Source organism: Mobula birostris, chromosome 10, assembly GCF_030028105.1.
Source record: "Mobula birostris isolate sMobBir1 chromosome 10, sMobBir1.hap1, whole genome shotgun sequence".
Taxonomy (NCBI): domain Eukaryota; kingdom Metazoa; phylum Chordata; class Chondrichthyes; order Myliobatiformes; family Myliobatidae; genus Mobula; species Mobula birostris.
Window position 1 is genome coordinate 52,251,693 of NC_092379.1, and position 15,149 is coordinate 52,266,841.

The window sequence follows — 15,149 nt, forward strand, 5'->3', positions numbered from 1 at the left end:
TCTCTTCCAATCCTGGGCTTTGAAGTGTCCATACCAGGCAGTGATGTCACCAGTCGGGGTATCTCCAAATGCATCTATAGCAGATTTTCATCAAGGTTTTTGTAATGTGTATCGAAGGGGCATGGCAGTGTCGGCAGGCCACATAGTTACAAGATCAAGATACGGTCGATTAAAACTGAGGGCAATGGAGCTTCTTCTCGGCGTGGGTAGTAAGTCTTTGGTCTACTTCATTCTGGGGGGCTGTGGAGGCCAGATCTTTAAAGATACATTTCTTTCTGGAAACTGAGGGTCATGTAATCGTCGTGGCTATCCCTCAAGGTCCAGGATGATGGTCTTCATTCTGTTGATCTACCTATGGGCTCTCAAGTGGCTTATGAGCCCAATTTTGGCTTTGAAAGTTCTTCGGCATTCAGGACAGGTAGTTCCGGATGGCAGATCAGGCCTTGGTTGTTGCTGCCTCTCTTTCCATTTTCTTCTCTTTTCTTCTAATTCTGCACATCTGTTGGCTTCGAAAGTTGCCGTTCCTCCTCGGATGATGGCTTGACAGAGTTTCCTGTCCTTGGCATTGGTTTCCCAATTGTTGATGTTGATGTTACATTTCTTCATGTTGGCTTTTAAGACGTCTTTGAATCTCTTCTGTTGTCCGCCTCTTTTACGTTTGCCTTGTTTCAGCAGACGTTCGTCTTTCATCCGAACAACATGACCACTCCATCTTAGTTGGTTCTTGATGACGTAGGCTTCAATGCTTGTTGTTTTTGCTTCATTTAGCACACTGACGTTTGTTCTTCTATCTTCCCAGCTGATATTTAAGATGTTTCGAAGACAGCGTTGATGGAACTTTTCAAGAGCCTTCAGATGTCGTCGGTATGTTGTCCAGGTTTCTGATGCATACAGGAGCATCATGTGGTCATGAGGAACTGGCAGAGAAGAAGTGTTGAGGAGCATAGATCAGCCACGATTATGTTAAATAGCAGGGCAGACTTGAGGGGCTGAGTGGCCAGCTCTTCTCTTGTGTCCTTATGAATAACGTGTTTACCTCTCACCTGAAATGGCCCAGTGAATTATACTATTGTGACAGGTTTCAAACCGAATTGGACTGCAGCAGTTTGGCAAGTCTACTATACATTGGGTAGTGAGACCAGACCTGTGCATCGTACTCCAGGAACGGCCTCAGGGCCCCGTAGAGCTGGAGCAAGGTATTTCTCGTCTTGTACTCCACACCTCTTGTGATAAAGGCTGTTTACTTGCCTTGTGTTACTGTCAGTGTTTGCTGTATATTGTCCATCTGAACACATTTCTCCTTTCTCTCTCCCTTTCATTCTCTCTGTTCTTTTTCTCCCCTTTCCTATTTCACCTCTCATTTTCTTCACTTTCTCTAACTCTCCTTACATTTCTTACATCTCTTCTCTCTGTCCTTTTAGTTTTTTTCACTTTTTATCCCTCCTTTCCCTCCACACACACCTCTCTTTCTTCCTTTCGCTTTATCCCTCCTTCCTTTCTCTGTCCATTCTCTCTCTTTCTGCTCTCTTACTCTTTTCTCTCTCTACTCTCTCTCCTTTCCATCTCTGTAAATATATGGAGCTAATTTTGCCTGGTAAACTTCCAAAGCATATTTCAAACATTTGCTAGGCACCGTCCCCATTCAGGTAGGAATCTGAAGACCCACTCAACAATTCTGCCCCCCTACCATCAGATATTTGAAATGTCTGTGTGTACCACTCCTTTGTCACTATTTATCTCTGTTGTAATTTGCTGTTGCTTTATGTCTTTGCATTGTACAGTGCCACAGAGCAGCAAATCTCAGGACATGACAGGAAACGATATTAAACCTGGCTCTGATACTGAAGTGAAGTATCTATTTTCTGCTTATTCAACTGCAGTCTGAGAATTGAGTTATGGTAGGATCTCAAGAATGATCAGACATCCAAACTTTGATTGATTATGGATATCATCGAGACAGAAGTTAAAAGGAAAACAGAAAATCCTTGCATCCGAACTGTTCATTTAGCAACTCACCTTTGCTCATCATTCACACAAAATGCTGGAGGAACTCATCTTCTCCTCCCCCCCCCCACACTCTCTGCTTTCCACAGCAATCACTCCCTACGCGACCCCCTTGTCCATTCGTCCCTCCCCACTGATCTCCCTCCTGCCACTTACCCTTGAAAGCCTAACAAGTGCTACATTCAGGGCCCTAAACAGCCCTTCCACGTGAGACGACACTTCACCTGTGAGTCTGTTGGGGTCATATACTGTGTCTGGTGCTCCTGGTGTGGCTTCCTGTATATCGGTGAGACCTGACGTAGACTGGGAGACCGCCTCACCAAGCACCTACCCTTCATTCACCAGAAGAAGTGGGATCTCCCAGTGGCCACCCATTTTAATTCCACATTCCATTCCCATTCTGACATGTCTATCCACGGTCTCCTCTACTGTAAAGATGAAGCCACACTCAGGTTGGAGGAACAACACCTTATATTCCATCTGGGTAGCCTCCAACCTGATGGCTGATTTCTCAAACTTCCAGTAATTCCCCCCCAAACCTTCACCATTCCCCATCCCCTTTCCCCTCTCTCACCTATCTCCTATCTTCCCATCACCTCCCTCTAGTACTTCTCCCCCTTGTCTTACTTCCATGGCCTTCTGTCCTCTCCTATTAGATTCCCCCTCCTTCAGCCCTGTAGCTCTCTCACCAATTAACTTCCCAGCTCCTGACTTCATCCCTCCCCCTCCCGGTTTCACCTGTCACCTTGTGCCTCTCCCTCTTGTCCCCCCCCTCCACCACCTTTTAAACCTGCTCATCTTTTTTTTCTCCAGTCGTGCTGAAGAGTCTCGGCCTGAAATGACTGCACTTTTTTCCACAGATGAGATCCTCCCACATTCTGTGTGTGTTGCTCGGGTTTTCAGCGTCTGCAGATTTTCTTCTTTGCTCATTGTCCTCTGGTCCTGGCTTTCTGCCACTGAGACCATGGACTTCTGTTCTCTTTGCCTACATAATAATGTACCAGGTAACTGTGACCAGTACTGTTCACACCGGCGTCAATCTCCAAAGCCCAATCACCTACTCTTGATGTTCAGTAGCATTGCAGACACTATTTACCACCGTCAGCAAACACCAGGAGGGTCACAACAATCAGAACATCTCCAGAAGCCATCGTGTAAATACCATGTGCTCTTCGCAGGCTTGTGCGACAGGCCCAGAACGTGAAGCTATACTAATAGACAGAGACAAACTGGGCAAAGTTACAGATTGATGAAGGGCAGAAATGACACTTTCTGATACAAACAGGAAGTCAGAGACTCTGTTGTGTTCTCCGGTGCCCGAACTGTGCCGAGCTGCTCCTTCAAAGTGTGTTGAGCCTCGCTGCAATACTGTGATACCAGAGTCACCATAAAGAGGAAAATTATCTCAGCTGAAATGTTGTCCTCTGGCCACTGACGTCTTTTGTAAACTTTCTACCCAGTGGAAAAAGTTGTTCAAAGTTAAATTATTCTGAAAAGTACGTATACTAACTATAATATCACCACATACATTTTCTTGCAGGCATTCACAGTAGATACACAAAGCACAATGGAATCAATTAACCCCACACACAAGGCAGACAAAGAACCAATGTGGAAAAGGTAAGCTGTAATCAAGTAATACTTTATACTTTATTGTCGCCAAACAATTAGTACTAGAACGTACAATCATCACAGCGATACTTGATTCTGTGCTTCACACTCCCTGGATTACAAATATTAAATATTAAAGATATTAAAAATAGTTAAAATTAGTAAATATTAAAAATTTAAATTATAAATCATAAGTAGAAAATAGAAAAATGGGAAGTAAGGTAGTGCAAAAAAACCGAGAGGCAGGTCCAGATATTTGGAGGGTACGGCCCAGATCCGGGTCAGGATCCGTTCAGCAGTCTTATCACAGTTGGAAAGAAGCTGTTCCCAAATCTGGCCATACAGGTCTTCAAGCTCCTGAACTTTCTCCTGGAGGGAAGAGGGATGAAAAATCTGTTGGCTGGGTGGGTCAATAATAATAATAATAATAATAATAATAAAGAAATAATTAATAAATAATATCAAGAACATGAGTTGTAGCGTCTTTGAAAGTGTGTCCCAAGGAATGAGGAACATTTTGGACAAAGCCACAGTGAACTTGTCTTCTCTATAAAAGGGTCAGTAACACTGTGAAAGATCCCACCAAGACCCTGCTCATGGACTGCTTGTCCCACTCCCATCAGGGAGGAGGCTTCATAGCATCCAAGCCAGTAACACCAGACTCAAAATAAGTTACTTTCCCCAAGCAGCAAGACTGATCGATACCTCTACCCCATAACTCCACTACTACCTCATTTCCCGGCAGTCATCTTATTTACAGCCTAGCGTCACTTTACAGACGTACAATCAATCTATGTATGTAAGATAAGTATCTATCTATGTTATGTATTTATATTTATTGTGTGTGTGTTTTTAATTATTGCTATTTTGTTGTATTCTCTATCTTATTGTAATGTTTGTGCTGCATTGGATCTGGAGTAAGTTATTTCATTCTCCTTACACTTGTACACAGGAAATGTTTACAGTTACTGTTCCATAGATTTGCTAATCATCATCATCATCATCATCAGGTGCCGTGCCCAGTTTGAGATTTGACTGCCATGGCCCGCACACTCCTGTTTCGGGTCAAGTGGATCAATTCATTGGTATTCATTTCCAGTTCTCTGGCTGCTGTCTCTATCATCATTTATCTTTACCTTCCTCTTGCTTTCTTCCCTTCAATCTTTCCCATAATTACCGTGCATTCTAACTCCTCTTTCCTCTTCACATTTCCAATGAAGTTACGTTGCCTTTTCATTGCTAAGTATGCCCGCAGAAAAAAAGATCTCGGGAGTGTACGTGGCGACCTGTAGGTACTTTGATAATAAATTTTAGTTCAAACTCTGACAGCGAACATCTTGAATGGCACCATGCTTACCCAGAGGTCTCCGCGCCTCAGCATTCGCCGGTGGCGACCCACGGATCAACCGCGCAGGCGTAAAGATGACAGCGAGTTCCGGAATATCGCGCATGCGCCCAGTGGACAAAAGACGGGGACAATCTGCAGTAGGTAGGAGCGGGGGCTCCGGGTGGCGATTTTCTCCGCGCGGGCGCCCGCGACCTTGCTCAGGGACAATCGCTGCGAGCTCCGAACACACCGCGCCCCGGAGCACAGTCCCCGTCCCCATCCTTCCCCGCTTCCAGCCTGACGGAAGCGCCAGGGCGCTTTCTTCCGAAGGGCGAAGCTGCTGCGCCATTTGGCGGCGTATGCGCAGCGCTGGGACGGTGGCGAATAGAGCGGTCTCTTGTTCTTGGTGTGTTCTGGGTAGAGAGGCGGCCATGGGTGACGCTCCCCGCGCTGTCCCGGGGCCCGTTTGGAAGCGGAAGCGGAGGCAATGGGAGCAGACACTGCCGAGCTCCGGCTATCTAAACCCAAGCATTAGGAACTAAGTGAAGTATACAGTCCGAGTTAAGTCCGAGTCCGAGCGTAGGTTCACAAAGTTAATTCCTGGGATGGCGGGACTGTCATATGTTGAAAGATTGGAGCGACTGGGCTTGTATACTCTGGAATTTAGAAGGCTGAGGGGGATCTGATTGAAACATATAAGATTATTAAGGGATTGGACACGCTGGAGGCAGGAAGCATGTTCCCGCTGTTGGGTGAGTCCAGAACCAGAGGCCACAGTTTAAGAATAAGGGGTAGGCCATTTAGAATGGAGTTGAGGAAAAACTTTTTCACCCAGAGAGTGGTGGATATATGGAATGCTCTGCCCCAGAAGGCTGTGGAGGCCAAGTCTCTGGATGCTTTCAAGAAAGAGATGGATAGAGCTCTTAAAGATAGCAGAGTCAAGGGATATGGGGAGAAGGCAGGAACAGGGTACTGATTGTGGATGATCAGCCATGATCACAGTGAATGGTGGTGCTGGCTCGAAGGGCCGAATGGCCTACTCCTGCACCTATTGTCTATTGATAATCATTTCATTCCCAGAATGATTCCCATGAACCTCGTCTGGACCCTCTCCAATGCCAGCACACCTTTTCTTAGATCAGGAGTCTGAAGCTGCACACGTTGTTCCCAGTGCAGTCTGACCGTTGTCTTATAAAGCCTCAGCATTTCATCCTTCCTTCTATATTCTAGTCCTCTTGAAATGAATACCAACATTACATTTCCCTTCCTCACCACTGACTCAAATTGCACGTTAACCTTTAGGGAATCCTGCTTGAGGTCTTCCAAGTCCCTTTGTACCTCAGATTTTTAAATTTTCTCTGTTTAGAAAATATGATTTTATTCCTTTTTTAATTAAGTTTTTATGCATTTCTACAAAGAACTACAGAAAGAAAAACCAACAACAAAATGGAGATTTATACAGTGCAAAACAAACAAATGGAATATGTAATTCATAACAGTAAGAAAAAGCACCCAAAAGAGAATTATGTAAAAATAGTACCCACCCCAACCTCCCACTGGGGCAAAAAAACCAGGGCAACCATTTCTGCATGTAAAAGAAAAGAATAATCAGAGAGTTCAACCCCAGAGAACTGTAAATACATATATAAAAAATATAATGCTGACCACCAAAAGTATAATGTAATTCACAACAAAAAACCGTATAACTTACAAAAAAAGCTGAAAGTAAAGGATTGTAGCATACCAAAAAAAAGGATAAACTTACCCTAAAGGAGAGTTATGAAAATATTCAAGAAAAGGTCCCCACACCTTATGAAACTTTATGTCGGAATTAAGAAGTGAATAATTAATCTTTTTGAGGTCTAAACAGGCCATAATATCACTGAGCCATTGAGCGTGAGTGGGTGGGGCAGCATCTTTCCACCTAAGAAGAACCAACCGTCTAGCCAAGAGAGAGGCAAAAGATAATGTTCGAGTGGAATTACCTTTTTGTGGTTTTAGAAAAATTTGATTTTGGGTAAAGCTTTATTTCATGGATTAAATTGCTAAATTCATGTCCCACCACTTTGACCAACTCTCAGCTATCCCAGTCTATCAGTCTTAAATGCGGCACTCATCAAGGTTCACACATCAAAGTTGCTGGTGAACGCAGCAGGCCAGGCAGCATCTCTAGGAAGAGGTACAGTCGACGTTTCAGGCTGAGACCCTTCGTCAGGACTAACTGAAAGAAGAGCTAGTAAGAGATTTTAAAGTGGGAGGGGGAGATCAGAAATGATAGGAGAAGACAGGAGGGGGAGGGATGGAGCCAAGAGCTGGACAGGTGATTGGCAAAAGGGATACGAGAGGATCATGGGACAGGAGGCCCAGGGAGAAAGAAAAGGGGGAGGAGGGAAAACCCCAGAGGATGGGCAAGGGGTATAGTCAGAGGGACAGAGGGAGAAAAAGGAGAGTGAGAGAAAGAATGTGTGTATATAAATAAATAATGGATGGGGTATGAGGGGGAGGTGGGGCATTAGCGGAAGTTAGAGAAGTCAACGTTCATGCCATCAGGTTGGAGGCTACCCAGACGGAATATAAGGTGTTGTTCCTCCAACCTGAGTGTGGCTTCATCTTTACAGTAGAGGAGGCCGTGAATAGACATACGTATTGGAATGGGAATGGGACTCATCAAGGTTGCCCTATAAGTCCTTTACTCTTCGATTTGGCTATAGAGCGGCTTGCCATTGCGTTTCATAGATGTGTTGAATTGATGGGGATTTGGAGGGGAGGTGCTGAGCATAAAGTTTCCCTTTTTATATCAAACCCTACTACCTCCTTACCTTCAATGTTTTCACTTCTTAATAAATTCCTTCTACCAAAGTGCATGGCCATACACTTCCTACAATATCTCCTATCTGCTACTTCTTTGCCCATTCTCTCAGTCTGTCTCTGTCCTTCTGCAGACTCCCTGCTTTCTCAACACTACCTGCCCCTTTACCTATATTCATATCATCTGCAACGTCAGCCGTCAATTCCTTCATTTTAATCACTGCCATATAAAGTTGAAAGAAGCAGTCCCAACAGCAACTCCTGTGGAACACCGCTGGTTACAGGCCCCCTTTAATCCTACCCTTTGCCCCCTGCCAGTCTTCTGTCCATGAGAACGTGTTTTGCAGCGTTCCCTCTGGGCATATAATGATATCAAATACCCTTGTGCTGGGTAACTGGTGACCTGTAGCTTCCATGTCACGAAGGTGCCACCCCTCTCTGCACATCGGCAGCAGAAACTGTGAGCAGTTTCAAACTCCCGGGAGTGCACATCTCGCACGGCCTCTCGTGGTCCCAGGGCACATCCTGCACAGTCGGGAAAGCTCACCAGTCCTATAGGACTTCTATTCGCACGTCCGTACTCACGCCAGTTCACGGGTGCGCAGTGCAGAGCTCCCTATCCTGCATGGATGGGACACTGCACTGCGGCAGACCGGAAGGCTCGCAGCTGTCCCAAGCCCGACGGACAGCAGCCTGCCCACGATCAGTGACGTGTGTACAGAGAGGTGCTGGAAGAGGGCCAGTGAGGTCACGAAGGATCCCTCTCACCCTGCTCGGACTGCTTGTCCCAGTCCCATCCAGGAGGAAGCTACGTAGTCCATGCCAGGACCACCAGATTCAGAAACAATCGCTTTCTCCGAACCTACACCGGTATCGCTCCCCGACTTTTCCTACGCAACATCGACAACTGCATCATGCTGCTTCTTCCACCCATGTGGAGGACATCAACTTCATCAACTTCACCTCCAACTTGCACCCTCCCCTCAAATTTACCTGGTCCATTTCTGACACCTCCCTCCCTTTCTTGATCTCTCCGTCTCTATTTCTGGAGACAGCTTATCTGCTGATGTCTATTATAAACCCGTGGACTCTCACAGCTACCTGGACTATACCTATTCGCACCCTATTACTTGTAAAAAATACCAGACCCTTCTCTCAGTTCCTCCTTCTCCGCGGCATCTGCTCTCAGGATGAGGCTTTTCATTCCAGAACTAAGGGGACGTCCTCCTTTTTCAAAGAAAGAGGCTTCCCTTCCTCCACCATCAACCCTGCCCTCAACCACATCTCTTCCATTTCACCCTTACCATGTCCTCCTGCCATTCCACCAGGGATAGGGTTCCTCTTGTCCTCACCTACCACCCCACCAGCCTCCATTCACTACCATTCAGGGCCCCTAACAGTCCTTCCAGGTGAGGCGACACTTCACCTGTGAGTCTGTTTGGGTTATCTATTGTATCCGGTGCTCCTGGTGTGGCCTCCTGTATATTGATGAGCCCAAATGCAGATTGGGAGGCCGCTTCACCGAGCACCTACGCTCTGTCCGCCAGAAAAAGTGGGATCACCCAGTAGCTGCCTGTTTTAATTCCACATCCCATTCCCATTCTGACATGGCAGTCCACGGCCTCCTCTACTCGCGCGATGAGGTCACACTCGGGTTGAAGGAGCAACATCTTATATTCCACCTGGTAGCCTCCAACCTGATGGCATGAGCATCGATTTCTCAAACTTCTGGTAGTTGTCCCCACCCCTTTCACCATATCCCGCTCTCGCTTCGTCTCCTTGCCTGCCCATCGCCTCCCTCTGGTGCTCCTCCCCCTTTTCGTTCTTCCTGTGGCCTTCTGTCCTCTCCTATCAGATTCCCCCTTCTCCAGCCCGATATCTCTTTCACCAATCAACTTCCCAGCTCTTTACTTCACTCTTCCCCTCCCAGTTTCACCTTTCACCTTCCTCCCCTCCCCCCCCACCTTCTTATTCTGACTCCTCGTCACTTTTTTTCTCCAGGCCTGCTGAAGGGTTTCGGCCCGAAACGTGGACTGCTTACTGTTTTCCATGGATGCTGCCTGGCTTGCTGAGGTCCTCCAGCATTTTGTGTGTGCTGCTTTCTCCAGGCAGTAAGGTCAATGAATACCCCCTTCACTCCCCCAGTACCACTCATTCATCATTTCCTTCCAGAATCACACTCCTGTGTCCAGCATCACTTTCTGGACAAGCAATCAATCTGTGTGTAAGCTGTGTATTGTTTCCTTACTGTTGTATTCTTCACTTTATTCTAGTTTTCTTTGTGCTGCGTCAGATCCGGACTAACAGTGATTCCGTGCTGCTTCACACCTGTGTACAGGAAATCTAATCTTCATGTCCATTGGCATTACCTTCGATGAGTTCACTACCATGGCGGGAGGTGTCAGAGCACTTGAAAGTCTCCCAGATCAACCGTGTAATATCATGTGCTCTTTGTAGCTCTGTGGGACATGACCAGAACCTGAGATAATACTGACTGGGAGAGACAAACTGAGCCAAGTCACAGATTGACGGCGGGCAGGTATGGCCTATTCTGATTTCAGTAAGGAACAGAGAATTTGATGGTCAGTCTGATTCGTGCCCAGTTAGAGGACGAGTTGTAACCTCGCTGTGACGGTGTGATGTCAGATCCCACCACATGTCGTACTGGACCGACCGAAGCAAAGACAAACTACCAGAGAAACACTAACACACGTAATTCTTTTCAAACCTTTATTCTCTACTCATAGCATGCTGTGGGGCAAGTTACAGACTGATCTCCCAAAACAGCCAGTCCAGAAACTGCCCCCGAATTACACAATTCTCCACAATGTATAACATTGATCAGGTAGCAGGAAATCTTATGATTACAAGTTTAGATAATATTAGAATCATTTCAATCACACGCTAAGATACAATTAGACGTAAAATAATCATTGGTCAGTTAGTTATAATTATTTTAAGCCAAAGCTAGCCCATCAGTTCCTCATTCGGACACCTTCCCCTTTTCTTGAACCTTCTAGCCCCTAGACTATACTTTCCCATATCCCACCTTCAGCTGCTTCTGCAAGATCGGATAGTTCCTTTTCTGAGCCTTTGCCTGTCTTTAGAGAACAGTGACTAGTACGTCACTGGTTGCTGGGTAAAGCTTCTTCTTGACTGTCCAAAACAGTAAGCTAAGGCGCACCCAAGGTGATTGACCATTGTTCTTAGTTTGTACCCCTATTCACCGACCCCTTCACCCCATCACACAGACACTAAAATAATCTCATCTGAAACACTCTCCTTCACCCACTGATGTCTTTTGAAAATCTTTTTACAGGCTGGAGAGGGCAAAGGATTTGGAGCACAACAACACTGCTGTGTCTGTCTGTCTGGATATTGAAGGAGTGGCCGGATATTCCCTTTGTAGCACCGATAGATTAGTTGTCAATCCTTGGAGATGAAGATGTATCTCATCCCAGCTGGACATGTATTTTGTGTCTGAAAGGAGACGTTCTGTTTTAACTCAGTGAAATCTGCTGGAACCGGGGTGCCGAGCAGGGAGATATCATTCACCTGCTCTGTCAGGGAAGGGATTTGCTCACTCAGCCCTCGGGCAGGCACATAGTGAGTTCACAAGGGAGACACCGTTCAACTGTTCTGAGTGTGGTAAGGATTCACTAATTCATACCACCTGATGGGACACCAGCGAGTTCACCCCGAGGAGAGGCCGTTCTCCTGCTCAGACTGTGGCAAGGCGTTCATTCGGGCATCCGAACTGCGGAGGCACCAGCGGGTTCACACCGGGGAGAGGCCGTACATCTGCTCCGAGTGTGGGAAGGGATTCACTCAGTCATCCCACCTACAGACACACCAGTCAGTTCACACTGGGGAGAGGCTTTTCACCTGCTTAGATTGTGGGAAGGGATTCACTCGGTCACCTCAATTGAAGATACATCAGCGCGTTCACACTGGGGAGAGGCCGTATGTCTGCTCTGAATGTGGGAAAGGTTTCACTCAGTCATCCCACCTACAGACACACCAGTCAGTTCACACTGGGGAGAGGCCGTTCACCTGCTCAGACTGTGGGAAGGCATTTACCCACCCATCTCACCTACAGACACACCAGCGAGTTCACACTGGGGAGAGGCCGTTTATCTGCTCCGTCTGTGGGAAGAGGTTCACCCGCTCATCGGATCTGCTGACGCACGAGCGATTTCACACTGGGGAGAGGCCGTACGCTTGCTCTGATTGTGGGAAGGGATTCACCCGGTCATCTGATCTGCTGACACACCAGCGAGTTCACACTGGGGAGAGACCATTCACCTGCTCGGACTGTGGGAAGGGATTCACTCAGTCATCTCAACTGAAGGTACACCAGCGAGTTCACACTGGGGAGAGGCCGTTCACCTGCTCAGACTGTGGGAAGGGATTCACTCAGTCATCCAGCCTGCAGACACACCAGCGACTCCATACAGGAGAGAGGCCATTTACCTGTTCTGTGTGTGGGAAGGGATTCACTCACTCATCCCACCTTGTGAAGCACTATAGAGTTCACACTGGGGAAAAAGCTTAAACTGCTGCATGCCGGATATTTAACCATCACAGTTGCTGAACCCAGAGGCAAGTTCAAAAGTGACTGTTTTTGTCCAACTCTGCAATGATTGCTGCTGCTCACCACAGCCAGTCTGCACCTGGTCACTGGGCCTGGGAGGTGTCTCTTCCTCTGGCATTCACCTTTAATGGGACTGGAGTTTAACATTCTGGATCTGTGACAAATAAATCAGGTCTATTTTAAACTATGTCTCAGGTGTTTACAGTACAGTACGGAATCAATTCATCCCATCTGGTCTCTGTCAGTGTTTCTGTTCCAGGGCAGTCATTTCAAATCCTTTCCTGCCATTCATCTCTCAATCTCCCTGTGGTGACGGGTTCTAAATAGTCTGTTAGTGAAGAAGTTTCTCTTGAATTTCCTGCATGACGTTCTGTCGATTGAAGACAAGCTCACTGCAGTTCTGGCTGACATGTTCCTCATCCCTCAACTCTCTGGGTGGAGGAGGAACGGTATTGGGTGTTACCATCTGTATTCCCTGCTGTGAGTCTTTTTCACTGCTGAAGAGCTGCGTCTCACACGGCTGGGTTGTTACAACACACCGCTGTCCTCTAAACTTGATAGCAGAATGGGGGACCATTAGTGGGGTGGGGTCAGAAACGAGAGATGGGTCAGGTTTGGGGCTCCGGACAGCAGTAGGGTTAGGAGTATATGATCAGGAGGAGGAGGCGAGGCGCTAAGTGACAGAGTAGCAAAAATTGGAAGCTCATTGACAGAAAAAAGCTGTGTCAGGTTTATGAATTTAAGGGTGCCACGGCAGTACAGCTCACATTTTCATTGTCCTGTGTAAGGGAGTATGTGTATCCTTCCTGTGTGTGTGTGGATTTCCTCCGGGTGCTCTGGTTTCCTCCAACAATGCAAAGACATATGGTTAGTTGGCTAATTGGTCATAGTAAGTTGCCCTGTCATTGGGCTCGGTGGAAGGACGTGTTCCACGTTGTATCTCTAAATAAAATTAAAGAGATGATGAGATTCACTTTGACTGCTGACACACACAATGCCTGCTTATATTGATCATGTTGCTGGGAGGAGCTCGTGATGTCAAACTGGATACTGTTTTCTCATAAAAATATTGTCTGGTTTGGTGCCTTTTGGCAGAGGGGAGCAGTGCTTGTAAAACACTTCCAATTGCACCCTTCTTACCGAGACATCTCTGCGGTTCAGGATTCACCTTCGGTGATCCGCGGATTGAGTGTGCAGGCGCCAATGGAACAAAGTTCAGCCGGTGCGAGGGCGAGTCGAAAGGTGCGCCTGCGTGGTGGACAAAAGGCTCCGGACTATTGGCAGGAGGTCAGCGGGTACATCTTCACTGGCAGTCGTGTCTTGACTGGGACAAATGCTCTGAGCTCTGGCGATGGTTCGCGCGGGGCCATGGAGAATTCTTTGCTGGTAAGCCACGATGTGATTACAGAGGCACATGCGTATCCCTGGGACAGTGATAGAAATATAGAAAACCTACAGCACAATACAGGCCCTTCAACCCACAATGCTATGCCAAACGTGTCCTTTCCTTAGAAATTACCAAGGGTTACCAATAGCCCTCTATTTTTCTAAGCTCCATGTACCTCTCCAGGAGTCCTTTAAAAGATACTGTCATATCCACCTCCACCACCATCGCCAGCAGCCCATTCCATGCACTCACCACTTTCTGTGTAAAAAATTTACCCTTGACATCTCCTCTGTACCTTCTTGCAAGCATCTTAAAACTGTGTCTTCTCATGCTAACCATTTCAGCCCTGTGAAAAAGCCTCTGACTATCCACACAATCAATGCCTCTCATCATCTTACACACCTCTATCAGGTCACCTCTCATCCTGTGCCGCTCCAAGGAGAAAAGGCCAAGTTCACTCAACCTATTCTCATAAGGCATGCTCCCCAATCCAGGCAACATCCTTGTAAATCACCCCTGCACCCTTTCTATAGTTTCCACATCCTTCCTGTAGTGAGGTGACCAGAACTGAGCACAGTACTCCAAGTGGGGTCTGACCAGGGTCCTACATAGCTGCATCATTACCTCTCGGCTCTTAAACTCAATCCCATGATTGATGAAGTCCAATGCACCATTTGCCTTCTTAACCACAGAGTCAACCTCTGCAGCAGCTTTGAGTGTCCTATGGACTCGGGCCCCAAGATCCCTCTGATCCTCCACACTGCCAAGAGTTTTACCATTAATACTATATTCTGCCATCATATTTGATCTACTAAAATGAACCACCTCACACTTATCTGGGTTGAACTCCATCTGCCACTTCTCAGCCCAGTTTTGCATCTTATCAATGTCCCGCTGTAATCTCTGACAGCCCTCCACACTATCCACAACACCTCCAACCTTTGTGTCTCAGCAAACTTACTAATCCATCCTTCCACTTCCTCATCCAGGTCATTTATAAAAATCACGAAGTGAAGGGGTCCCAGAACAGATCCCTGAGGCACACCACTGGTGACAGACCTCGATGCAGAATATCGTCTACAACCAGTCTTTGCCTTCTGTGGGCAAGCAAGTTCTGGATCCACAAAGCAACGTCCCCTTGGATCCCATGCCTCCTTACTTTCTCAATAAGCCTTGCATGGGGTACCTTATCAAATGCCTTGCTAAAATCCATATACACTACATCTAACTGCTCTACCTTCATCAATATGTTTAGTCACATCCTCAAAAAATTCAATCAGCCTCGTAAGGCACGATCTGCCTTTGACAAAGCCATGTTGACTATTCCTAATCATATCATGCCTCTCTAAATGTTCATAAATCCTGCCCCTCAGGATCTTCTCCATCAACTTGCCAACCACTGAAGTAAGACTCACTGG

At 46.8% G+C, this 15,149-nt stretch overlaps 2 protein-coding genes across 2 annotated transcripts in view; one reads left to right on the plus strand and one right to left on the minus strand.

Moving 5' to 3' along the window:
- The window catches only part of LOC140204036 (uncharacterized), a 76,722-nt gene extending 64,194 nt beyond the window's left edge, over nucleotides 1-12,528 (plus strand). Inside the window, exon 5 of the mRNA XM_072270286.1 lies at nucleotides 11,443-12,528. Within this exon, the coding sequence (XP_072126387.1) occupies nucleotides 11,443-12,305 (863 nt within the window). The 3' untranslated portion in view covers nucleotides 12,306-12,528. The remainder of the gene's footprint in view (nucleotides 1-11,442) is intronic.
- Nucleotides 1-15,149, minus strand: part of LOC140204038 (uncharacterized) — an 81,750-nt gene that overhangs the window by 35,627 nt on the left and 30,974 nt on the right. The gene's annotated exons all lie outside the window — the stretch shown is intronic.